Source organism: Myotis nattereri, assembly GCF_964212035.1.
Source record: "Myotis nattereri genome assembly, chromosome: 20".
Taxonomy (NCBI): domain Eukaryota; kingdom Metazoa; phylum Chordata; class Mammalia; order Chiroptera; family Vespertilionidae; genus Myotis; species Myotis nattereri.
In genome coordinates this window covers 5,044,710-5,071,242 of record NC_138096.1, presented here as the reverse complement: position 1 = coordinate 5,071,242, position 26,533 = coordinate 5,044,710, and the positions used below count along the sequence as shown (strand labels likewise).

The 26,533-nt window shown below is 43.3% G+C and overlaps 2 protein-coding genes across 2 annotated transcripts in view; both read right to left on the bottom strand.

Moving 5' to 3' along the window:
- Positions 1–26,533, bottom strand: part of GPR137B (G protein-coupled receptor 137B) — a 499,787-nt gene that overhangs the window by 149,780 nt on the left and 323,474 nt on the right. The window lies entirely within an intron of this gene.
- RYR2 (ryanodine receptor 2) overlaps positions 1–26,533 on the bottom strand; it is a gene marked incomplete at its 5' end in the record, with an annotated part of 202,230 nt that overhangs the window by 83,508 nt on the left and 92,189 nt on the right. Inside the window, 18 exon segments of the mRNA XM_081114327.1 lie at positions 546–683; positions 1,662–1,751; positions 2,261–2,339; positions 4,451–4,614; positions 5,935–6,075; positions 7,414–7,504; positions 8,712–8,932; positions 10,057–10,226; positions 12,300–12,420; positions 12,761–12,863; positions 14,388–14,574; positions 15,075–15,210; positions 17,255–17,358; positions 17,554–17,686; positions 18,958–19,072; positions 23,418–23,691; positions 24,791–24,934; positions 26,208–26,313. Of these exon segments, the coding sequence (XP_080970453.1) occupies positions 546–683; positions 1,662–1,751; positions 2,261–2,339; positions 4,451–4,614; positions 5,935–6,075; positions 7,414–7,504; positions 8,712–8,932; positions 10,057–10,226; positions 12,300–12,420; positions 12,761–12,863; positions 14,388–14,574; positions 15,075–15,210; positions 17,255–17,358; positions 17,554–17,686; positions 18,958–19,072; positions 23,418–23,691; positions 24,791–24,934; positions 26,208–26,313 (2,517 nt within the window).

Genomic DNA, 26,533 nt, shown 5'->3' with positions numbered 1-26,533 from the left:
GGCGACTGCTGTCCTGGAGCACTTAGCTGCACATCTAGCAGCTTGCTGAGGGGATGGGGCTTCCTGGATGTGCCCATTAGTGACGAGCTCTGACTGTCTGGGTGCGCAGCGGACCTTTGCAAGTGGCAGGTGCTCAAGCTCCCTGGATGGCACAGCCACGTGGGCTCGAGGTTGGGATCACTTCTGCCTGGCCTCCCGCTTCTCCCTAAGGACCAGCCTTCAGCTCTTACTGGAGAGGAGAAAGTTCTAGAAAACCCACTTGCAGGTAGTGAACACACTACCACTTTCATTGGTGCAACTTCAAGGCCGTACCCCTGGGGACCCCTTCACAGCCTGGCCAGGTAAGGGCGGCCTGGCTAACCTCTCTAGCACTTTAACCAAGACATCACCGAAAATTTAAAAAAGGAACAAATGTGTTTTTCCCTCTAAACTTTGTTAATCTTCAGAATTTTCAAATCATTTGTTTTGAAACGCCCAATAAGTAAATAAAAGATTAGAATTATCTTGCAACAGCATAAACCATGGCTTCCGGGCGGTGCGCTCACCTGGCTGGTCTGAGAGATGCGCCGGGTCCGGTGGTAGAGGGCCATGCTGTCCCCCTCCCGCGTGCGCTCAATTCTCCAGCCCCAAGCCAGCATCGTTTTCAAAGATTCTTTGATTGGCCAGCGATAGATTTCTTTTTCCTACAGACAAAAAGGAGGAGAAAATAAAAGGTGTGGGGGAATATTAAGAATCCAAATAAAAATGAAAATATTTAATGCTTTGCTCTGTAATAGACTGACTTCATTTTTTAAAAAAATGATTGAACCCGTGGACACGACAATGGCATGCGTGGTGAGGGCCTGGGGGGTGGGGGAAAAGGACGAGTGGGCTGGACGAGGTTCATGGGGGGAAAGGAGGACCTATTAATACTTTCAACAACAAAGACTCAAAGAAGAAGAGTTAAGAAAGATTAAAAAAAACCCACGATTGACATGTTCATTCAAAAATAAAAAGGAAAGTAACAATGAGAGTGTGAGCAGGCCCTGGTCTGACAGATGCTAACGGGGCCCTGCTCATCACAGCCCAGGGGCTGGTTTCCCTCCGCGACCCAGCTCCTGACACTTTAGACAGAACTGAAAGGAGAAACACAGGCAGCAAAGCGCAGGTTAGATGAAGGCGCACGAAGGCTCTCCTCCCATCGTAATCAAGAGACCGAACTGTCCTCCCCGAGCCCCTTTGTCTCCATCACCTCCCCCACCAACTCACTACCTCGAAGAGCCAGAAACCCTTCCACCTCACTCTCAAGAAGCTGGTTACCCAAAGAAACTAAGTACATGAGAACTTACAAACAACAACACTAAGAGATGACTCCATTATCCCTCAGCAAGACACTCTCAGGAATGATAAGAATATTTTCTAAAGTTCTTAAAAATGCAGGAGAGGAACAAAACTCAAAAAGGAACAGAAAAATATTAAGTAGAGAAGAAAATAAATTAAATAATGACAGAAAATGGGAATAGAGGGGAAAAAACAAAACAAAAGATAAAAGATAGTAAAGAAGCCTTGGAATAAAAGTTAAAGATAGTATATATAAAGTAAAAAAGAGATTTTAATAGGAAATTACATAACAAAATTTTTTGGAAAAAAAATTAAAACTATATAACCTAAAAAACCCTCACCTTTTCAGATAATAGTTTATATGGCTTCATTAATGGTTGAACTTTAGATGAGTCTGAATAAGTTTCTCCATAAATCCATCCATTGGCCAACTAAGAAAACAAACATCAAAATCGTTTTGCATGTATTAATTTTAGAGAGTGTATGTGTGCAGGTGTTTAAGTGTACACATGATGAAATAAACCTAAAATGCACCAAGATAAAGATTAAGGTTTGAATTTTATCCAGCATAATTTAATATAAAAATTGCCATCCCAATCAACATTATGTTGAGGAATCTCTGGAACACCTCGACCAGGGCCAGGGAACCTGCAACCAAGGTACGTGCCCTTGACCATAATGGAACCTGAACCCTTCAGTTGGTGGGCCGGCGCTCTATCCACTGAGCCAAACCAGCCAGGGCTGAACACCAATATTCTTATTCATAAAGTGTGTATCGTATGTGTATTAGTGGCAGAGCTAGCTAATATTATATTAGCAAGTCATTGAAATGTTCTTTCCTAATCTAGATAAAGCTCTCCCTTTAAGGGAGAAAACTGCGTGGTCAGAACCGGGGGGCCCGGTGCCGCTCGGTGCCGCTCGAGGGGGCCTCTGGCCTTACCTTGTCCATGGACCACCTGTCGTGGGAGTGCTCAGCATATTTGTTAATGAAGTATTCCAGCTTCTCAGGAATCGTAATACTGTGGGAGAAACAGAGAAAAGGCTTGGTGCTCACAGGATCGCAGGGACTCACATTAATCATTTACTCACAGCCCCTGAATGCTTAAATCCCACTCAATGCATAGCTGTTAAAAAATTTGTTCTAACAAGGTATTACTTTTCCATATGATAGGAACAATGGCATAAAAGAGAAGCAGAGAATGTTCTATCTGCTTATCACATATTGATTCATACTTTATAATGTCTTAGCATAAGTTAAACATAATATTTATGTGTAGTATAAATAAAAGTAATTAAAATGCATTCAAAGATGAGGACAATAGACCATACCACATTTTTTTAAAAAACCTGAATCAAGATATGGTTCGATGTAACAAGCTTAAAGGCACACTTCTCTCCCATATTCACTTTTTGAAGTTATTCCTTTTTGACTTCAGTCTCTTCTGCAACAACTCTACATGGGTAGAAGACTGCTGAACTCTGACCAGTTACATTATTTAAGTGTACTAAATTTTAAATTAATTTCATACAACGAGTGATGTGCTAATGACTTTAATTATTAATGGTCTATCCTACTGTTCTAATTGTTACTAATATAGAATACAGGGAAACATAACTAACACACGCTTCAGGATTTTATAACATTTATTCTTGATTCCTTTTACGGTTAAATAAATATCTGATCTCTTGAACAAATGCTGAGTGCATGCAATTGATGGACTCGTGAAGATAAAATATATCTATGAATGAAAAATTAAGTATATGTATAATCTCATTCTTTAGTGAATATGACTTATTAATGAAATTAATGTTGAAATAGAATTCTAACTACAACCTGGTATAATGAGATGGTGACTGTTCTTTCTCAGCTGTTATCAGTAACTGAATTACGGGATACACACGTACTTCGGAAAAATATATATAAAAGTCACAGAGACAGCAATTATTGAGATTACTGTTTATACCTAATCCATTTCAAAGTCCCCAAAGAGCAAGCCTAGGTAAATTAATACATATGCCCAACATTTATTAATTAATTCGATTTAATTAATCAAAACTGTGACATCGTTCTGATGTTATTTTAAAACCCTGGATTCTGCTGTATGCTAGCAAACCAGAACCTTACCAAGTAGGAATGTGAACAGGTGGTTTGCTTTACTTACTTTGGAAGAAGTACAAGGGTCAGTCGCATAAGCCCCATACTGGGTGGAGTCTTTTCTCACAGGACTGTCATCAAGTACCAAACATGCACATTTCAGGCGCACTGAGCTGCCTGCACACACTGGGGCCGAAGTGATCCAGGAAGGGGAGTGACCAGCTCGGGGCTGCCCAGAAGGTGGAAAGTTAAACTCCAAAGCAAGTTCACCAGGCAGAGAGTGGCTAGCGAGGGACGACCTTGTGAATACTGATCTTGCTGAGTGACCACAGACTCAATGATAATGTGGCCTGAAGAGGCAGCTCTCCTTGCAAGTGGGAAACCATGTTCCTACTTAATGACAGTAACAGCAACAACACAAGTGCCGAGACTCCAAACACCCAAGGTACCCAAACATCCTATTTGTTGAACATTTTACGCAATGAAGCCCACGGAAGAAGTTTCACCACGTTGAGTGACAGTATGTCTGTGTTAAGAGGGTCACACTGCCTTCTAACTGTAGACTAACTTTCCCACAAACGCCTTCATGTGATATTCCCATCAACTTCCCACTGTGCTTTATCCACTGAATGTCAGCGGGACCCTCGGCCAGAGGACAGAGCTGTGCTCATGCCCGGGGGCATGGAGGCAGAGACCTACACAGAGGTTGGCTGCTATTTCAATAAAGATTTTGGGTAAATTTTCAACCAACCACGTAACGGATAGACTTTCTTGATTCTCAGCACTACAGATGCTCCATGTGGTTATAAAGAGAGGCCCCCGATTCTGTTAGGAGAGGCCTAGAAGGCACAGCTCATCTACTTGGGGTACTCAGATAATTGTTATCACTGCCACCATTTAATCGGGAAGAGGGCCCCCTCGTAAAGATACTGGTTCACAGGGGAGGACGAGAGGAAGTTCACTTCAGCACCTTATCAGTTCAGACTTCACACATCATTTACAACAAAAAGCTGCCACCACAGAAAGAGTCCATACTTTGAGGTTTCGACAGGCTGGGGGTTGAAATTCCCCTCCGAATCCATGGATGACTGCTTCTCCATCATGCCCACGTGGTTTGACTCCATGTAGTCTGGGGGCAGTGCGCCCGCCACCGCACTCAGGCACGGCAGAGCCAGTTTGAAAAGCTCTTGTTCATATTTCTAAGAGGAGATGGAGAACCAAAAGAATGAAATAAATAGTGTGTCACGATTCAGCCAAAGTTGTCCACACGATCACTGTGGAGGGCGAGGTGCTGAAGGAGAAATGTGAATCCCCTGGGCCAACTCGGCTCACCAGCAGATTCTGCCCCAGAAAACAGGCCATTCAGCCGAAATCCCTGCAAATACAAGAGACGCTGACAGCAACACGCTGCAGCTGCAGCCTCAGAAAACATCTTTGCTTCTCTAAATCTGTATTCCTCATACCTGAAACGATGCGGCTTTGAATATGCTGAGTGTATAACAGAGTGGGCAACGTGTCTTTACAACCTAAACCCCGTTTCAGGTAACGAGGACTGATTTCTCAGTTATTGTCAGTTATTGGGCCGCACATCATAGAGACCACATGTGAGGACATCTGCGGAGGGCATTTCAGTGCAAAGACATAGGGATTCTGGCCAAACTGGGGGGAAACACACTGAACTTCCTGGTATATAAATTACATGATTCATTAAATTTGTATTTACAGATTTTTTTAAAAATCAAAAATAATCATTTAAATCAGATCTCACTTTAACCATTTAACTTTAATGTTGTTAATTCTTATAAAAATGTCTTGTACATATTATTTTCAAAGGACTCTGTTTACCAAAGATAATTCAGCAAGAAAAATTATCAAGAAGTCACTACTAAAGGAAATCACATGAACTTTGCCTTACTGGGAGGCAAACTTTGGCTATTAGGGAAGTCTCATAAAGTCTCATGAAGTCCCATCAAGTCTATCGGGGAAGACAAAATGATTGTGATCAATAATGTAAGCACAACTGTACTCAGCAAGATGTCTACTTTTCTCTGTGATCATCCACTCTTCTCAAAGTATATGGGTCGATGAGGGGCCGTCTGAGTGGAGGGGCTTACATGCCCATAGAAGCAAGTGGACAGTCAGTAAACCACTGGAATATTACTACTCCAGGAGATTTGATATAGTATATTTTCATACTTGATATGATTTCTTCAGGTTTTATAAGATTGGGGAGGTAACTAAGGGGATTTTGAGCCCAAATAAGACCAAATACAACAGAAACGTTATCAACCATGTGCATAATTTCCTAAATTGCTTAGCCATTTTAAATTCAGAAAGTGTTATGATCGCAAAGACATGGTACCATAGCAATTATGAAAAGTCTTAATGAATTTCATTTTTAACATTTGCTATAAATTCAGGGGGGAAAAGAAAAAACTGTAAGTTTTGATAATTCTTATCAAGAACTTATGCCTTTAATTATTTTATCACACAAATAAGCTCACAAAATATTAAAGTACCTTTTGAGACAGGGCATCAAAAATGCCCCAGAACAATTTTCTTGATAAATGAAGTTCTTCCTCCGAGGCAGCTCCGAAGTTCCCCCACCCGCCCGGCAGACAGTAGTACTTCCAGCACCTTTCATAGTGGTTTGTCAGCAGCTACGGGAAACAACGATAAAGGCCATGAGCTAAAGACTCCTTTGATGCTTTTCCATTTCTTCCCACATGGCGTTCCGATACCATGCAATAAGGTAAACAGAACCAAAACGGCTCGATCCACCTGAATTCTTCTGGGTGACCTTGTCCCATGTCTGTTTCAAATGTAACAGTGGTCACGGCAGAGAGATCTATGGACCAATTTTACAAATCGCTCACCTGGCACATTCTTTATGAGGCCGTGGGATTGTCTTTGCATCTCTGTGTTCTACGTTAGTGCCCAGCACTTACCTCCTCACAGTTTCATGAACTGGGATCCCCTGGGCTCCGTGAGCATAACAAAGGGACTGGTGTCAGGGTGATCTGAGCACTAACAGCCCCAGGACAGGGGACCTAAAATGTGCCTTTTGAGGGAACTGCACCTCTGAACGTTTGTGCTTCTCTCTGCAACCCTTCCCCCCACACTCTGTGATGGGCTATCTCTAAGTAACCCCCCCCCCCCCCACCAAACTGCCCACTTCAAGCATTTCTTTAAGTATATTTTCAATTTATTATCTTACTGGGTGTCTATGTTACTTACCAAGTTTTCCTATAAACATTTTATTTGTTTAGAACTAACCTGGAAATTCAAACTATAATATCTTTCAATTTTGGGGTAGTTCTTTGGATAATGTGCTCTTGATCCATAAACTAACAAATATTCACAATTATTTGCCAAGTTAATAAAATGATGTTTATGAATCAACTAAAAATTTTTGGATTGTGCCCTGGCTGGATGGCTCGGTTCGTTGGAGCATCGTCCTGGACACCAAAATGATTGCGGGTTTGATCATTCATGGAAAGAATAATAACGCAGAGCAGAGAGAATGCAGTGACTTCTCTATCCTCCGTGACAAAGCATAACTGCTATACAGAAAGGTTCCCTTCCAACCTTACGCCATGACATCTGGAAACCATCATTAAATTGCCAACTTAGAACCGCTATTTTCAAAGCCGCTCTTCATCCCTGAGGCTGCTGATGTTCTGGGCCAGGCCTGTCACCACGTTTCCAGCCTGAGGATTTCTTGGCTCATCTTTTTCTTGTGGCCCATTTGTTCCCACTGATTTCCATTTCCACTGACTTATAGGAAATCAATCTTGGGATTTCTGTGGTCTTTTATTGCTTATAGTTTAGGTTGATGCACACAGATCTATACTTAGATGCCCATTTCATCAACTGGAAGAAATCTTCCGACATCAGACATCAAACATGATGTGTCGAAGAGACGTACATACAGGTTGTAACAAGAAACAGTCAGAGGACCAGGCAGTGAAATAACTGTGAACGTGTCTCATCCTTACCTTGAGGGGCATCTTTGCATGCTCATTTAACAGCGGGACATCAAACACGAATCTCCTGAGTAAATGCTGCATCATAGAAGGTCTCAGTTGGCTGGTGGAACAAAGCTGATTTTAATAATGGAGTAAACGGTCTAAACTAAGTAGGTAATTCATTAGACTAAATTAAATGTGCCTCTCTTCAGAGGATGTTAGTTTTAGGTGTTCCCATGCAAAGATTAACCAATGGTTGCACAGTGAGTAAGAGGCTCCATTTGCACCTTGTCTCCTCTCTGACCTGAAGACTGATCCCTCCTTCCCACAGGACACGCTTTTTCTTTGCTCCCTCCCTTCCTAACACGACGTAGTGTCTTCCCTCACTCCCACGAGTGGAAGGGTCTCCAGTGACAAGATGGGAAGCAGAAAGATGAGCGAGTGAGGAGCAGGAGGGAGAAAGGGCTGAGACTGAAGTTCTGCCAGAGGATGACGGGAAAGGTGGACGTGGCAGACATCAGCCCTCTGCTATGTCAGGCAACCTTGAAGCTCCTACCCACTTAATATGTAGACAAATCTGAGAGTTACGTATTTTGATTCCATTTTATAGAATTTTAGCCTCAGGGAAGTGATAGAACTGATCTAATTTTTCACCTCCCCTAGTCCCATCTGGCTTCCAAACCCCTACACCCCACTGTGAGTGGAAACCTTCCCTTCACAGTGTACTGCCAGCTGCAAGCCTGCACCTCCAGGAGCTCCTGTTCAATGAGAAAGAGCCTCCATCCTCGTTAGGGGCCTGAGAAGTTGTCCCTTTCACCGTCAGAACTCCAGAGGTAGGAGACGGTTCTGGCTTTCATGGGGAAGGCATTTGAACACCTCTACCTACAGGAAGTGGTTTTCCAGCTGGAGGAAGAGCCAGCCTTCCTCACTGCCACCCATAAGTAATGCTTTAATATTACTAGTATACCGAATCATTTTCCATATTTAGTAAGGACCTCTTTCTCTTCTATTCTGGAAGAATCAAAAGGGGAGAATCTATTCGTCTTACACTAAAGTGGCCAGGGACTCCTTATACCACCACCTCGCCCACAAACATCTGGGACAGCACAACTCGTCCAACATCACATCCAATGGCTAGATACCCTTGAGAGGTTTGGGGAAACACTGCTAAACTTAGCTCATACCTTAGTACAAGGACTACCTACTAGAAGTTAATCTTTTGATACAGAAGTTGTTTCCAAAATTCATAACAGCTTGTAGAGGACCACAGAGTAATAAATTCTCTTTCTGAAAGAAGGAGAGACTTGGTAAAGTTATTTCCCACTCACCCACAAATAGAGAGCAAACAAACTTCTATGGAATCCCGCTGAGCTTTGGTCAGTGAGCAGCCCTTAGAAAGTCTGTACACGGTATGAAGCAACGAGTCGATGAGGGAAGCGTGGTGCTCTGTGCCAGCAAAAAGAGGAGCACATCTTGTTAACAAAGGCAACACGGCCGTGCAGAGGTACCGATTGAGGGCCAAGGCCATGTCCGTAGCACTCAAAGCAGCCTGAAAAGGAATTGGAGAGGAGAAACTCATTTGTGTTTGGGGAATCAACAGGTTGACATGTAATTTCATCATCTAAAAAGTGACAAAAAAGTAAAAATGTATACCTTTAAATGTGATTCATATGATTTTTACCACTAAAAACAATCAACTTCAATTGCTTATCAATAGATAAAAATAAATGAAGTGCTATCTCCTCCGAGAGCCCAAGAGCCAAGGGGCTCATATTCTATAACAGAACATCAATAGTAGGAGAAATGGAAGATAAAGACAATAATGATATCAAAGAATGTGAGTACTTTACTAGGAGAAGAAAGAGAAAAGAGCTTATTATCAAAACATATTTCATCTTCATACATTCTCTCGGAATTCTACTTATTAATAGTTTCTATTTCTGCTCATGTCCACCAGCATCATTACTATGCTATCTCAGAATTTCATGTAAACACACCCAAAGAAAAAAAATTTAAGTTTAATTTTTATGATTCTCCTCTCATGGCATTAATGAAATCCCTATTGTCAACTAACAATCTATTTCCTGCTGAAATCAGAAGACCCATTTAGCTGAGAATGGAAGGAGGTGTTATAAAACTACTGGACAATAAGTTACAGCTTATTCCACAAAGTTTCAAGCAACAGCAAATTAACACTGATGATGACAGAGTCTTGATGGAGCCACTGGGTACATGGGGCAGATCTTAACCTATCTGTACGTCAACATGAAGACACCAGGATAACATCATGAGCGCATGACTCAGCAATGTCCATTAAACCTTCTTAATACTTTAACTGATTTATTGAGAATAACTGTTTAGGTCAACTTAGAGGTTATCAGGAGCCACAGTGACCTCCCAAATTAGGCTTTCGATGAGTTTCTCATTGTCTTCCATTGCACCTGATTAGAATTCTTATCTTATTCTTGAGGCTGAGTCTTCTCTACTATTCAATGCATTCCTTGAGGAAATACTCTATTTTATTATCTGTTTATACATTGCTTGCCTAAAAATATAATAGGCGCTCAATAAACATTTGGTGACAATAAATGAATAAATTTGTCTATGAAAAAAGTATCACAAGCCAGAGACTGAAGAGTCACAATCCGGGAAGCCAGGAGTTCAAGTCATTACCGTGTCTAAGGAAGCAGCAGCCCGGAGATCTGGCAGAAAGCCAACCTCCAGGAGGTGGAGGAGGAAATCCTGAACCTCAATGCCATAGACCCTGTCAAGGAACAAAACCATGGCTGCCTTGTGATCTGGGCAGAACCCCGCAGACATGTCAGGCTCCACCACATTCCCATCTGAAAGAGAGAAGGTGACAGGTCGTAGTCAGTGGTCATGCCATTCGAGAGACAGAGTACAACTGTCTGCTCTCCAGCCCCCTCATGCTTTAAGCCAAGTTGTCTGCTGAATGGTTTTCTGTTATTCTGTTGAACAAGCTAATGCTGGGAACTGGCTCAGAACATATGACAGTGCAATTTAAATCCCAGTCATGGCAATGTTATTTGTATATCCATTTGTTAACAATGTGATAAGGATAGCATTCTGCTAGATACTGAGAAGTAAAAGAAAGAAGGTATCCAAAATCCACATTGTAAAACCAGGAGTAAATACCATGAAAAGTTAAAACATAAAACGACGTTTCACTCTTTTCAATAATAGGAGCCTCTTTTACACGTTGATAAAACTTACTAACCACAATGGGATACTCTCGATACATTTATATATTTGTAGAGTAGATAATTACAAAATGATGAAACAATCCTATGAAACCAGTTTGACTTTCAAATGAAATATATTTCATGAACGTAATTACAATTAACAACATTTAAAACATATCTGAGCATTATATTATTTTCTCTATCAACAACCAGTGTTGATGTCTATATACATCACTAAATCCTTTACTATAACTCCATAGATTCATAGGTTGGGGACCATAATATTAGGGATTATGGGGTTACGTGTCAACTTAATTTACTGGGAAAATGATGTCCTCTCTGTTTGGCCATGTGATGATTATGCCAACTGCTGCTCTAACACACCACGAGATTCCACAAAGAATATCACGGAATCTTTAATGATGATGCCATGTCGAAGCAAGAAGAACCCAGGGAAAGATGACAGACATGACCATAACATCCCAAAGAACAGTCACAACTTTTTTTATATATATATATATATATATATTTTATTGATTTTTTTACAGAGAGGAAGGGAGAGAGACAGAGAGTCAGAAACATCGATGAGAGAGAAACATCGATCAGCTTCCTCCTGCACATCTCCCACTGGGGATATGCCTGCAACCCAGGTACATGCCCTCGACCAGAATCGAACCTGGGACCCTTCAGTCCGCAGGCCGACGCTCTATCCACTGAGCCAAACCGATTTCGGCAACTTTTTTGTTTTTATTCGACTGAATTTGATATTATGAATGAATTTGATATTTACATCATGAAAATAAACAAATAACAATGTTTTAAGGGAAATGAGATTAAAGACTAAGGCTGTACACCTACTAATTGCAAATTTAGTTCTAAACCAAGTAAAATTGGATTTAAAATCCGGCCAATCCCTAGTGTTAAATCAGTGTGGTATAATTTTTTTTTCCCTTTTTAAAAAAATAGATTTTTACTTATTGACTTGAGAGAGAGAGGAAGCGGGGGAGAGAGAGAAACATCGATTTGTTGTTCTACATGTTTATGCAGTCATTGGTTGATTCTCGTATGTGCCCTGGCCTGTGATGGAACCCTCAACCTTCGCATATCAGCATGATGCTCTAATCAACTGAGCTACCTGGCCAGTGTCTGTAATTTTCTATTAAAAGCCTATATGAAATTCCAGTTCAAGTCTCCTAAAAAGCACATGATATGAAATTTAAACGTATCAGATTCTATTATTTTAACATACGGTTGAGCCTAACTCACAGATGCTAAAATAAGAAATGGTGAGTCATTCACAGATCCTAGGATAAGATTTGGGTTTGAAACACTCATTCATTTAAAGAGTGACAACGGCATCCACCTGGGACCCAGGGCTCAGTGACGTGCACGGTCGCTAGGTCTGTTCACTGGCTCCCCCAACACAGACAACAACCCGATGAGCAGCCTCCTCTGCTAACTGGCATGCAGAGAACTGGACTTGGGCTTTACCCTGGGGACCTGCAGGGTCCATCTGCCTGAAGTCACCCCCTCGACCTTTGTCCAGCCTTCCTGGGCCCAGAGCCGGGGGAGCAGCATCTCTTTCCGAGACCACATATTGCCTTCGGGTCTCTGAGCCCCTCCCCCTTTCATTGTTATATGGCCACACTCGGTTCTAGAACAAGTGTGCTCTAAACGGTTCAGACAGGCCTTAGCTAATCAGAGGGACCTCACCTTTGGCTATCGCAGGCATCTGGAAAGTGATGCTGATCACGCCCACCAAATCTCCCAGTGGAATCAGGGACCTCAAAATTGATCTGATCCTGATGGCTTCCCCCTTCCCGGCGTGAATCAACTACAGGAAGAGAACAAGGAGCATTAGAATCCCTCTGTAACATCCATGCTATCATTCTGCCTACAAACTTGAAGTACAAAATCGTGACTGAAATGATTTTCCTTGACGGATATGCATAAAGTTAGACCTGGCTCAGAAACGGTTGTTTCGGGCTTACAGATGCTATTTCCCTGCCACAGTCTCCTCTGACATCAGCACACTATACCAAGGCTAGTGGCCGGCAGTGTTATTCTTAAGGAGCATGAAGATCATTGGTCTGGGTGCTGGGGGACACCCCTACCAGCTACCGTGTCTTCACACAGAGGAGCCAGGGTGCCGCTCTGGGGCCCCAGGAACTTACGTGCATTTCAGGAGCACAACGTCCTAACAGGTCAATCAAAGCCGCATAGAAGGTCATGATGGCGTTCCCCATGTGGATGGTGTTGTCCTCCTCCGCTGTGTCACTTTCATGGATCATTCCAGGGAAACAGAAACAAATCAAACGGGAGGATGAAGGGACATTTCTGGTTTATTACATGTTCTCAGGGGACAGGGGCCACAAGGTAATTCATCCTGATGCTTTTCATGTCTGTGTTTAATTTACAGCTGGGCATTTTAAAGCAAAATGACAATGCATTCAAGACCAGATTTGAGATTCTGTCACCAAGGACACACTTGTGGGAATGTGAATATTAAGATCCTTTCAAGAAGGAAAAAAAAAAAGAACTGCTAATTTGATGATTCTGCTCAATTTGTAGTGGCAGCTAGGTCATTAACAAGGAAGGTAAGAGATGGAAGGACCTGGTAAACTTAGAATGCTTTTGTGACTAGATACATTTAGAGAAAGGGTGACAAAGATCTGTCCCATAAGGTCACATATATAGGGTGTCCAGTACAGTGTTTTCCCCAGAGGAAGAACTTCATAAACATGATCTCAGTTACCCACTCATCTCTTACCCACCAACCCACTCCCAGTAATCCGGCATGTCCCCCTCCCACTCTGTGGGGAAAACATAAATACTTCATTGTCTCACTGAGGACAGACAAATGTTGATGGACCTGGAGACCAAGGCCTTCCTCCTTTGGCAGCTCAGGAGTCCGCTGTTCCCCTGCATCAGAGGTCTGACCCGGGACAGCGAGGCTGCACTGGCCACACCTTTCCTGGCGTGCCAGGCTGTTCCCAGGGCCCTGGAGTGCACACCCACCGGTGTGGGTGGGGCCAGATCTCTAGATGTACTTTCTGCTACTTAGAGAAACTGAGGGCTCCCTCGTTCCTCTGTGGCTGACTGATAAGTACAGAACCTCCCAGTCTGGAGCCCAGCCACGGTGTGGACAGCACTCCGTGCAGCAGGGTTGGCAGGACCACATCTGTGCTTGAACTTGCCTCCAATAGGCCCTGTGTTGTTTCTTCTCCAGGAGTGGGGGTGATGAGCCTAGCAGGACTGCCACCTCCCAGAGTAAGACAACAGGAGCGGCAGCCGGGATTAAAGCATGTCCATCGCTGAAGTTAGTACTCACAACCTGCGCATGTCTGGACAAATGGAAGGCGGTCGCTGCCCCCTCCATCACTCCTAGCATGATGACACCCTCTCTTCTGGACTAATCCCCCATTATCTTCCTAAAGGTCTCCCTCATTCACTATTGTCATGAAAACTCATTCTAGCTGCTTCCTCTGACCTTGACTCCAGGTGCGAAGGCTCGCTGCCAACACTGTAAGAAGGAAATTTGCCAGAGCCCCTGGGAGAAGTCACTGATGAGAGACAACCTCCCACAACCAGAGCGTCTCACTACAGCCACATCTTCCTCAGGTCTCTGTTCATTCAGCCTGGTCCCGCAGCCCCCCATCCCTCTCCCACATCTAACACACTTGGTCTCCAAGGGGAGAAATCACCAGTTACATTGAAATTAACAGACTGCAAATTATATTTTGTAAAAGTTCAAGTCAAGTAGCACAAATTTACTCCTAAGAGTGTGTGTATTGGACCTACGGGGTTTTGCTGGACCCGCTGGTTGGTGAGGGGCCATCTCGAGAAGGGTCCTCTGCGATTTTGATGGCCTCCTCCATGGCTGCGAGGAGCCCGTTCCCACCCTCGCCGCGCAGGGCGGGGCCGAAGCACTCGGGCCTGCGGATGAGCAGCCGCACCACCACGTTCGCGTTCTCCTCCACACTCTCCCCTGCAGGCACAAGCGGGGTCACACAGGCTTCTGAGCAAATGATGTTACATTAATTCACTTATATTATAAAAAAGTAATAACTAAAACCAACAAACATGGTGGTAAAGCCAAAATTACATTCAGATGACTAGTTTTATGTATACAAGACTGCCACATTTTCTGTTCTTGTACTTTAACATTTCCAATGTAAAGCATTATGGAGGCATATACTGTTAATTTGTAACTTGAAGCCATAGTCCTAGGCCTTATAGAATCCAATTACAAAAATTTATAAGAATGTAAGTACAGAAAGTTTTTAATTTAATAATGAAGTATAGCATCACTATCAAAACACATATTATAAAATAAGTTGTTACTGTAAATATCTGATGATAAAATATTCTGTTTCTTTTCTAATATTTACCTCCCCCATGAAAATGCTGGCATATATCACTATTTTATAACTATTTCTATGCAGTTTTAATAATAAGCGAGAGGACCCCACAAGCCATCCGTCCTACCATTACAGAAAACAGCAAATCTGAGAAAGTCGAGATATCTCTCCCCTTCGACTGGGTTCCAGCCAATGTCTGGGTACCCCTTGGCCACCAGCATCGGGCAGCTCTGCAGTCCACAGCCGGCCAAATACCGGACGACCTGCCAACAGGATGAGGAGCAGAGCGTGAGCCCTCGGGCGTCAAGTCAGAGGTCAGCTGCTGACTCCAGACTGTGGAGACGCCATCTAAGGGTGGTTTGTAACAAATGCAGCTTTGAAAGTTTTTGTGTGTTTTTTAATCTTTATTGTTGGGTATTACAGATACTCGCCCCCCGCTTTCCCCCCATTGTCCCCCTCCACAGGGATCCCACCCGGTCCCAGGCCTTCACCACCCTATTGTGTCCATAGGTAATGCATATCTATAATAATAAAAGCATAATATGCTAATTAGACCAGACGTCCTTCTGGACGACCATCCTGATGATCTTCCTGATGAAGCTGGGGCTGCGAGGGCTGAGGCAAGCCGCTGCAGCTGTGAGGTCCGAGACCCTTGCACGAATTTCATGCATCGGGCCTCTAGTATGCAATATAAGACCTTTGGTTAATCTATTCCTGCTCCCCCTCCCCCCCCCTGTCCCTCTGAGATTCGTCTGTCTGTTCCATTCCATGCCTCTGGTTCTATTTTATTCATCAGTTTATTTTGTTCATTAGATTCCTTGTTCATTTATTTTCATTTTTAGATTCAATTGTTGATAGATGTGTATCTATTGCCATTTTATTATTCACATTTATGATCTTTTTTCTTCTCCTTCTTCCTCTTCTTAAAGAACACCCTTCAACATTTCATGAATACTGGTTTGGTGGTGATGAACTCCTTCAGCTTTTTCTTGTCTGTGTAGCTCTTTATCTGACCTTCAATTCTAAATGAGAGCTTTGCTGGGCAGAGTATTCTTGGTTGTAGGTCCTTGCTATTCATCACTTTGGATATTTCTTGCCACTCCCTTCTGCCCTGCAGTTTCTGTTGAGAAATCAGCTGGCAGCCGTATGGGCGCTCCCTTGTAACTAACTGCTTTTCTCCCTGCTTTTAAGGTTCTTTGATCCAGGCCACAGCGTTCCAGCTGCTGTGTGGGTATTAGTGTGTATATTAGATCTAGAGTCTAATTAATCTTCAGACCCCTGGAAGCAAAATTCCCCCGCAGGGTCTGGTGCCTGCGGGATCTCCTGTGGGTGTGCCGCTTGTGGAGCTAAATGGGTCGTGCTCTGGTGTAGTCTGAAGCCCTCCACTGATGTGTTGGTTCTGGCACCTCTTGGGAGGGACCAGTGCAGGTCAATGTCAGACGCTGCCTTTCAGAGCCTTGGGCTACTTGTCAGGAGCAACCAAGTGACCTGCAGCTTGTGGCTGCCTATGCTGGGCCTGGGTGGCGTGGGGTGATCCGAGCTGTGCACCAAGGCTGGCTTCCCCAACACTGAGTCTGGGGGCAGGTGAGCACAAGGCCCAAGGCGTCCTGAGACCCACCTCGGCCTGGCAGCTGCCTGTTAGGCTCAGTCACTGGACGAGCCTCGGGCAGTAGGCAAGTTGCATGAGGGAGGTTCTCAGTGAGTCCCCAGGTAGGGGCGCATGGTGTTCACCAGGTTGATACAGACTCAAATTTGGCGCCAGTGCTGGGTCTGAGGCCACTCAGCACAAGTCCCCGGGTGCACCAAGGCCAGCCGCCTCCTGCCTGGGTTGCATGGACCCGTGGTGGGGCAGTCTCAGGGAGTCAGCAGGATGAGGCCCGCAGAGTTCATCAGGCTAAAGAGACCCAGGTTTGGCTGTGTGGGGAGAGCACCACACAGGAAGATGGGTGCCGCTCAGGTGCATGAAGATGGAATGGCCCCCCTCCAGCCCCATAACTCAGTCTCTGACATTTTTAAAAGCAGAAACTGTGTGATTAAAGCAAATGTGACAGCAGATATCATGACAGGACAAAAACAGACAGGAACACAGACAGAGTAAGTTGATTCTTTTTTCAGAGTGAAAAATGCATGTGGTTAAAGGAAATAACTTATCTCAAACATCTTACATAACTTATAATATTACATGCAACATTTACGTATAATTATAGTAACATAATTGTCACTATATTGCAGCTGTATTTAAATAATCTTGAGGAGGAGTTATGAACCAGCAGAGCTGACCCTGCGCAGCGCAGGAAGGCCGCCTACCTTCTCCAGGTCCGGCTCGCGCAGCGCTAAGGCCAGTTCATTGTTGTCCATCACCGAGGCTGCCGCCACGTCCAGGGGCGTCGACCCTCTCATCGCTGGCGAAGCTGTTAATCCAAATGAAGAGGAAACAAAACCTGGATTGGGCTGCAACTGTGAATTCCGTGTAGAACACACTTTTACTTAAAATTTAATTTCGAAGTGCAATACATATGGCACTCCTCTGAGTTAATTGACATTACATTGAAATATGTGTATTATTTTTATCACAAAATTTAAATGAAAGTCAAACCCTTACTTACCTAGACCAACACTGCTGTTTTCCAATAAGTAACTGAGATGGTCAAACATAGCTTTTTGGTTCTGCCGGCTTATCCGACAGAAGTAACAGAGGAAACGGCAACAGTTGGCTACCATCTTGGGAAAAGTGATCTCCTGCATAAAGAGCATTTAATTAGCCGTGAAAGCAAATCATCTTTACAAATTTGAGTCACACTGTTAACCCGTGTGTGCCCAAGTCTGCAGAGCCTTGGCCCGAAGACCTTCCCACTTCCAGACTCTGACCTACCTGTCCCTGAGCCCCAGAAAGGCAAGCCTGGCACTAATGTCGAAACCTCATCATCATCAACGGCTGGATTTGGAAGTAATCTACAGCCCAACCCGAAGGAGGCATGAGCCCGGGTTAGGAATCCTGCCCACTAGCAGCTGTGCCTCCTTGGAAAACTCCAAGCTCACTGACTTGGTTATGTAAACCTGGAATTAGGAGGATAATACTGCTCACTTTGGACAGGGAAGGTGGATGTAAATGAGGCAGTCTGTGAAGAACACCGTGTAATATTTGGAACCATAGGTTCTGATCATCAGTGCTGCCACTGCGGTTATCATTAAAATTCAGGTATTCACAGGTATTCACAGTCTCCCGATGGCACAGGACTCCTCCGCTCTAAGGAGCACCCTGACCGGAAGCTGGACCCCATCAGACACATGTCCTTTGAGAGCCAAATCCTGTTCTAGGATGCTCGATGATGCCTGGGGTCCTTCTTCAACACAGCATTTTATAAATATCTTGGTAAGTCTGTCTAAATGGTGACTGGGCATGAGAATTATAGACTCATTTCCATATTTTGAAAAACAGTGAAATTTCAAAAATTATTGAAATATATTTTGGAAATCAGACATTATAAAATTATACCGATTTGTCTGAAGTTATTTGATATAGTACTCTGTTCGTTTGGTTCTAAAGAACTTTATTTTAAATTTTAATCCCTTAACAATTCACTTTAGAGTCTTACAACAAATAGTCCAGAGCATCATCCTCAAGTCTTGGTCTGGACCGGGAACTTAGGGCAGCCCCGGGTGGCAAGGGGAGCGGCTGGGTCTCAAGGACATGTGTGTGCTATGGACGTGTAACGTGAAGAAACTGCCTTATAGTTCCAAATTTTAAATAAACAGTACAATATTAACTTTAAAAGTTTCTAAACATCTCTTAAATGACAATAATTAAGGATACAGCAAATCACACAGCATAGGATAAAAGTTGTTATAGATATTAAAGACAAAAAAACACTAATAGTACATCCAACTCTCAATCTGTAAGGTTTTCCGAAAGGTGTCTTTTAAACAGTCCTCCGGAGAAGGTTTAAGACATGCATGCACTCAAGGAGGTGCAATAAACGCCACCCCAAGATTCGAAGGTTTTCCTTTACCTTGGACTCCCCACCGCCAAGGACGTTCACCATGACCTCCATCACTGTCTCATGCATACCCAGTGCCCTCATAAGGTTAGGGTGCTGGTAAAACACTTTATTATTCATAATGTCTCTACAAAGGAACACAGGTCAGAGCAAAATTTCAAAAGTTGAAATTCAATCAACTTTTGGAAATACTGGCATGTACGGAAAAGTAAGAGCAATCATAGTTAAGCCACAAAAGTTAATAAATGCAATTGAGTTTTCCTCAAAAATATTGGTAGCCTACCAAAAATAGTAAACAAGTTGTCTATTCTTCTCAATTACAAGAAATGTACTAAATATATAAACACTCACTAATATGAAATACAGTTTTGGACACTTATCATCCTAATTTAATGTATATCCAAATGTGTTCAACCTTCTTTTGTATAGAAATGAATCAGTTTCAACGTTTATAGAAAAATTCCTGTATAAATTATTGATCTATATCTGCTTTAATCTTTTTTATTATTTTTGCATTCTATTTGATCCATGTCAGTAGTCATCTTCATTATCTCATTTTTTATCTGATATTTATATAGCTAGATTAGCTTTTTTTTTTTTTGCTAAATAGTTGTGTTCTACATCACTTTTTCACATTCTACATTCCAGATTCCTACATCCTTATGTTAAAGTATTTTTATTATAAACGTCATATAGATTAATTTAAGCTTTCCTTTTTCTCTGGTATGTTAGTTCCCTCTTATTTTCATATGCCCAAGTTAATGCAAATTACTGATTGCTTAGACTTATGCAGGTACACACCAATAACATACTCACTAAAACACATTGCCTCCCATTCCTTCTTTCTGAATTCTGTTTTCCTTTCTCAAATGTAAAGCCTTTAGAAGGCCTTTCAATGAGGGTCTGTAAGTAAATACTCTGAAATGCCTGTTTTTCTCTCACTCTTGAATATGGATGTAAATTTCCTCTCCAAAACCACACAAAGCGGAGAAACTAAGATGGCGGCATAGATAAACACCGGGAAATAGTCGCCTCCCACAGCAATTGAAAAATACCCCAAAGGACGGAGCAAACATCGTCCAAAACAACAGGAAGGCTGGCTGAGTGTAATTTCTACAACCAGAAGAAAAGAAAAGCACGCTGAGAGCCAGAGGAGCTGGGAGGTGAAGTGCAGAGGTACGGCGGCGGCTCGCGCGCGCGAAAGGGGGTGGCACCTGAGGACGCGGCTGTCTTTTTGAATCACAAGCTCCTGACTGCTCTGAACTCCGGTTCCGGGAAGTCTCTGGGGACCCAGGACTCATACGGGGAGAGGCTGGTCTGTCAGGCGGCAGCAGGCGAACTTGAGGGCCGCTTTCCCTCAGAGGTGCTTGCAGCCCTTACCGGGACACTGAGACGCGCGACTCCGGGCGCAGAGAATCAGCCATTGCTTATTTCTCCGCCCTTTGACTCCCTGAGACCCCGCCCCACCCAGGCTGCGGGCGCGGAGAATCACCATAGCTGCTTTCTCCGCCCTTTGACTCCCTGAGACCCCGCCCCACCCAGGCTGCAGCAGAGACTTTTGCATGTGAATGTACCTAACTACAGCCCAGCCAGGCAGACCCGGAACTTCCAAGAGAAGGCCCAAGGCCCCGCAGCGGCTTGCATTGCTTCACAGCTGAGCCTCTTCCTGGCTCCTGCTGTGTGGCCTCAGGCAGGGGCTGAATTAGCACCTCCTTAGATCCAGGAGCCACTGTACCCAGTGGTCAGAGGAGGACCATTCTCCCACTTCAGACACAGCTGATTCCCACAGCCAATTGGCCTGGAGGTCAATTCCTCCCAGTGATCCTACAACAACCGAGGCACCAACAGTGCACCAAGAGTGTCCACCCCAGGTAACTGGGGAGGCTGAGCTACTGGGCCCTACAGGACACCTGGCGCGCAGGGCCACTCTATCAACACAGGGAAGCAGCCAAAATGCGCAGACAAAGAAACAGGTCACAAATGGCAGAAACGGAGGAAAGCAAACGACTGGATATAGAGTTCAAGGCCACGTTTATAAGGTTTTTCAAGAATTTTATGGAAACCGCCGATAAATTTAATGAATCCCTCAAGGAGTATAGTGAGACCATGGAGGACATGAAAAAGGACCAACTAGAAATTAAGCATACACTGACTGAAATAAAGAATAATTTACAGAGATCCAACAGCAGACAAGAGGATCCCAAGAATCAAGTCAAAGATTTGAAATACAAAGAAACAAAAAATACCCAACCGAAAAAGAAAAAAGAAAAGAGATTCAAAAAATATGAAGATAGTGTAAGGAACCTCTGGGACAACTTCAAGCGTACCAACATCAGAATTATAGGGGTACCAGAAGGAGAGAGAGGGCAAGATATTGAAAACCTATTTGAAGAAATAATGACAGAAAACTTCCCCCACCTGGTGAAAGAAATGGACCTACAAGTCCAGGAAGCGCAGAGAACCCCAAACAAAAGGAATCCAAAGAGGACCACACCAAGACACATCATAATTAAAATGCCAAGAGCAAAAGATAAAGAGAGAATCTTAAAAGCAGCAAGAGAAAGACAGTCAGTTACCTACAAGGGAGTACCCATTCGACTGTCAGCTGATTTCTCAACAGAAACCATGCAGGCCAGAAGAGAGTGGCAAGAAATATTCAAAGAAATGAATAGCAAGAACCTGCAACCAAGATTACTTTATCCAGCAAAGCTATCATTCAGAATGGAAGGTCAGATAAAGAGCTTCACGGATAAGAAAAAGCTAAAGGAGTTCATCACCACCAAACCAGCATTATATGAAATGCTGAAAGGTATTCTTTAAGAAGAGGAAGAAGAAAAAGGAACTCTTACCATTTGCCACAGCATGGATGGAACTGGAGAGCGGATAAATACCACAGGATCTCACTCATTTGTGGAATATAATGAATAACATAAACTGATGAACAAGGACTGATCCAGAGACGGAGAGGCATTGATTGGACTGTCGGGCCTTGGAGGGAAGGTAGGGGAGGGTGGGGGCAAGGGGGAAAGATCAACCAAAGGACTTATATGCAAGCATATAGGCCTAACCAATGGACACGGACAACGGGGGGGTGAGGGGGTGAGCGGGGAGAGGGGGGGTAGAGGGTACACATATGTAATATCTTAATCAATAAAAAAAACAAAAAAAAAAACAAAAAAAAAACACACAAAGCACGAGCTCATTGTGTGGGATCCTCCCCAGGTAACAACCCCACACTGAGTCACGTTTTCCAGTCCTGCCGTTGAGAATTCTAAATATCGTTCCTTTGCAAGTGTCTGGCTTTCCTCTCTACTTTATTCCAAAATGGCCTCTCCAGCTGTCGATGTGGAACTATCGGAGCTTTGTGAATCTGTGAATTCCCGTCTTTCATCCACTCTGAAAAACTCGAGCCAATAGCTCTTCAATCCGTCCTTTAGTCCCCGCATTGTGTCTCCTAGCAACCTTCTTCTGCACATGCGGGACCTCCTCTCACTATCCCTTCGGTCTCACAACTTCTCTTTTGTACTTTCTCTCAGTGCTGCATTGCTGAGTAATTTCCTCAGCTCTATCATCTAATTCATTAATTTTCTCTTCAGCTATATCTTACCTGTAATTCAATTACCTGGTTTTTTTTATATCAATTCTCATATTTTTCATTTCTAGAAGTTTATTTGGATCTTTCTCAAACCATCCTGGACTTTTTGCAAGTCTTGTTTTTAGAGACTTCATTTATTCCTTTGCATACAGTTATTTTATGTTCTCTTTCCAACATCCTATTATCTGAAGTTCTTGGGGGAGGTGTTCTAACTCCATAGTTCATTGTAACTGCAGACCCTTATTTATGGTGAATTGTTTACTATGTTGTTCGCAGTTTTTTATTTTGGGCTAACTTTTTTTTACTATTTAGGTTTTTTCTTGCAAGATTTCAGAGGAACTTGAGCTAAGAAAGCATACCACCGGGCCAATTTTTACATTAATGTCTCAGCTTGGGGTTCCTTAAACTATGCATAAGGTGCAAAGATTAAACCCCAAATCTACATGAAGCACAAGTTATGATGCTGAATTCGCAGTTCCCCATTCTTCCTTCGTGGCCCAGTAGATACAGACAAACATTCTTATTGTTTCCTGCTGGAGAGTGTTTATCTCCTCATGGATTTTAGTGTGTTTTTATTAACCTGTATTTTTATATATGATTATACATTTCTGAGTAACTAATTAAAAAACAAACTCAAAGGTATTTGCTCTGTATCACAGCCATCTTTACATCTAGTTGTAAAATTAGACATGTTTCATTATTGAGCAACCTTCCTATTTAGCTTTAAAACATAATCTCTAAAAACAGAACAATCTAACTTAATGATCGTGCAATCTAAAGAGTGCATGTTTATTAATGCACCTACTGTTCTGGTATTGGGATAAGCAGTCAGAAAGAAGACACACGTAAGACAAAAGGCCGTAATGATTAAAGGTACCCTAGTCCCCGAATCATGAGCTTCTCCTCTTCTCTGCCCATCCTCACACTCAGCAGAGAGCGGATCTGGCCCAGGGAGGCCAGCAGGTTGATGGTGTCCTCCACGGAGACAGCGCTGATGGTGTAGGTCTTGGGCAGGGCCTGGACCAGACCCCCGATGCCGTCGTACTGCCGGTGAAGCAGCACGAACATGGCCCTCACCAGCTCGGGGTCCTCGATGACAGACTCCTGAGCCCACCGCACCATCGTCTCAGAGATCAGCTGCTGAAGAGTGGCTGCGGGGTCATTGTTGATGTTTTTAAAGAAGGAAAATAATAAGAGACGACATTAAAATGGGCATTTCAACTGCATATTTCATAGTCCCAAACTCATATCTATATTTGTACCGGAATATTTAGGACTATTTTTAGAATAAACTTCATTTAAATATATGTGTATATATGTGTGTGTATGTATATATATATGTATGTATATATATACATATATACATACACATATACATACGGTACAATAAAGATGAGTTATAGGACATGCAAGAATGGAAATACACAAACTGACAAACTTTTCTTTAAGGACTACTCTTATAATGAAGGGATTTTAGTTGTTTCAAAATTGCAGCCACTTTTTCAAAACCACTGTTGGCAATCCATACAACCATTAATATGAGTTGTCCTATTCCTTTAACTTTTATTTTCTTTGTTCCATTATCTTCTCCCCAGAAAACCTGCCATCACATGTCCCTATAAAGGTCAATCATGGGCATTCGAGGAGCGAGATGTTGACCCAGTTGCCTCCTCATTGAGTCACGTGCAGCAGTGACCTCATGTTGTTACATGTATACTTAAATTTGGATCCCGATAGTCACTTAAAATGTCTTCAAAAAGGAGGTGTCAGGGTGGGTCGCAGACCCACTCCCGAGCCTTCTGGGCAAGTGTGTGTCTGAGACTCACTGCCCTGTGCCGACTTGACTCAGGAGTAGCAGCTTCCTCTGCAGTTAAGTAAAATATGCATGAACTGGAGCAAAACAGAGTTACAGACACTACCTACTGAAACCTTAAGAGAAGGTTTAACTTAATATAAGAATATTTGAAAGTCAACTGCATGGTATTTAGACAGGAAGGCTAAGTTACTCCCTTTTGCTTTCGCTTCATAATCTCCAAACGCCTAAACTTCTAGTGCTCCCAGAGCCCATCCCCCTCATAGTGTGCTCTCTCTCCATCTGTTTCTACAAGTATCGTCTGATGCTGCTGAGCACCTCTGGCGGCTACAGGCATCTACTCAAGAACCAGTTTCTCCCTGGCTCTCCAGTGCGACGTCGTTGAAAGGATGGGTAAGTGTCAGCAGCGGGGCCCCTTCGCCTCTCCCACTGCTTACAGGACTTGTCGGAGGCACTCTCCGCTGGCTTGTCAGCTTGCTTCTTCTTCAGGGACGTCACCTTCTCCACCAGGGACATCAGGCGCCCTCTAATTGTTAGGTCACTGCTTCCGTCCAGAGACCCATCGTCATCCAGCTCAATTCCTAGTAAAAAGGGAAGAGAAAGAAGAAAAGAAAAACCTATTTTAAAAGTACATTTCAGAAAAAGAATTCTCAGGCTTTGCACCCTCTTCCATTCACAGCGTCGGAAACTCGGCAACACCGAGCAAGCCTGCCCAGGAGCACTCGCAGCAGCATTCATGTGTGGCGTCTCTTCCTGCCTGCTCTTCTCCCTGCTCCTGTGGGCTCCTGGCCCTCAGCAGCTGGCACGAAATATAAAACGGCACAGAGGACAAAATCTCTCTCAGGAGATAAGACCCAGTCTGCTCCTTTCACCAACACAGGCAGCTCTGACTTCAGGCGCCATCTGCCGGCCTGAAAACCTCCCACTTTCCTCCTCACTTGCCTCCATAAATGTCAGTAATACTTTGACAACTTGAGACACAGGTAGAACAGGCCTAATTAGGTACCTAAAGCATGGATGCTTTATGTCTGAAGCAATAATTCTACCATTGTAGGGTGTCCCCTGCTTCATACTACATACATCGTATATACACGGTATATAACCTGACGGCAGTCATTCAGTGGTTCTTCATTCATAAGCTGACTGAATATGCAAAGCAGTGCTTTTATTCTCCTTATTAAAATAAAATAAAAATAATGCCCCTGGGGCCATGCAGATCTCCTAGGAACTGGCTGCCAGGTCACTGTCTTTCACAGGAGCAGCCTTCACCCACACCACTGCATGGAGACAGAGGACGCACACGCCTGCAGCATCGAATCGATCCCACTGGGCAAGTTCTTAGAATGAAGGGGGAGGATTCCCTTCACAGATCTGGCTGCTAACATATAATTCAATGAAGGATTCCCTTAGGCATTAATTAATTCCATGAGACATGCTGAATTTCATTGGCCTAAAAAGTGGCCATGCAGTCAGTTTAAATACAACTGGTTGTAAATAAATTTCATTAGACTCAATCAACCTAACACTCAGCTCTCTGCCCAAAGCACCTGGTTACAATCTGCGCCTCCCCTTCCCCCGACTTAACCTCCCTTGTTCCCTGTCACCAGGGAAAGAGGGAAGAGAGAGGAATGTCAGTCATCTACTGCCTCATCTGACAGCCTGACTTCCCACATAGGGCCCGTTAACCATTTTATCATAATAAGTATTCTTAGATAAACCCTAACCAGCATCATGCGTATTTGTGAACCTGTTACATACAGAGCTGCTTTTGTAGCAGTGAACTTCTTACATAAGAGCTACTTTTGAAGCAGTGAATGTGCATTTAACAAGAGCTGTAGGTCACGAAGACCTTACCACAATGTGCCATCAGATCTTCATGAAAATCTAAGAGTTGGTCTCGAATTTCCTCTGGACATGGACACTCGTTTTTGTCATCCTTAAAATTGAGAAGCATATTGATCTGAAAGTTTGAAACAAGGAAGAGGAAGAACGAGAATGAGAGAAAAGTGGATTCGGGAACAAGACAGCAAAGATCATAAAACCAAAGCTGCTCAAAACCGGTTTTGGAGTATTCGTAAAATGTTGCCCAACAGATGAATGTATCAATAAGTAGAACAAATCAATGCTTCCCCCCCCCAATTTAAAAATAATAATATTAACAGTAAATGAAAAGTAAGTAA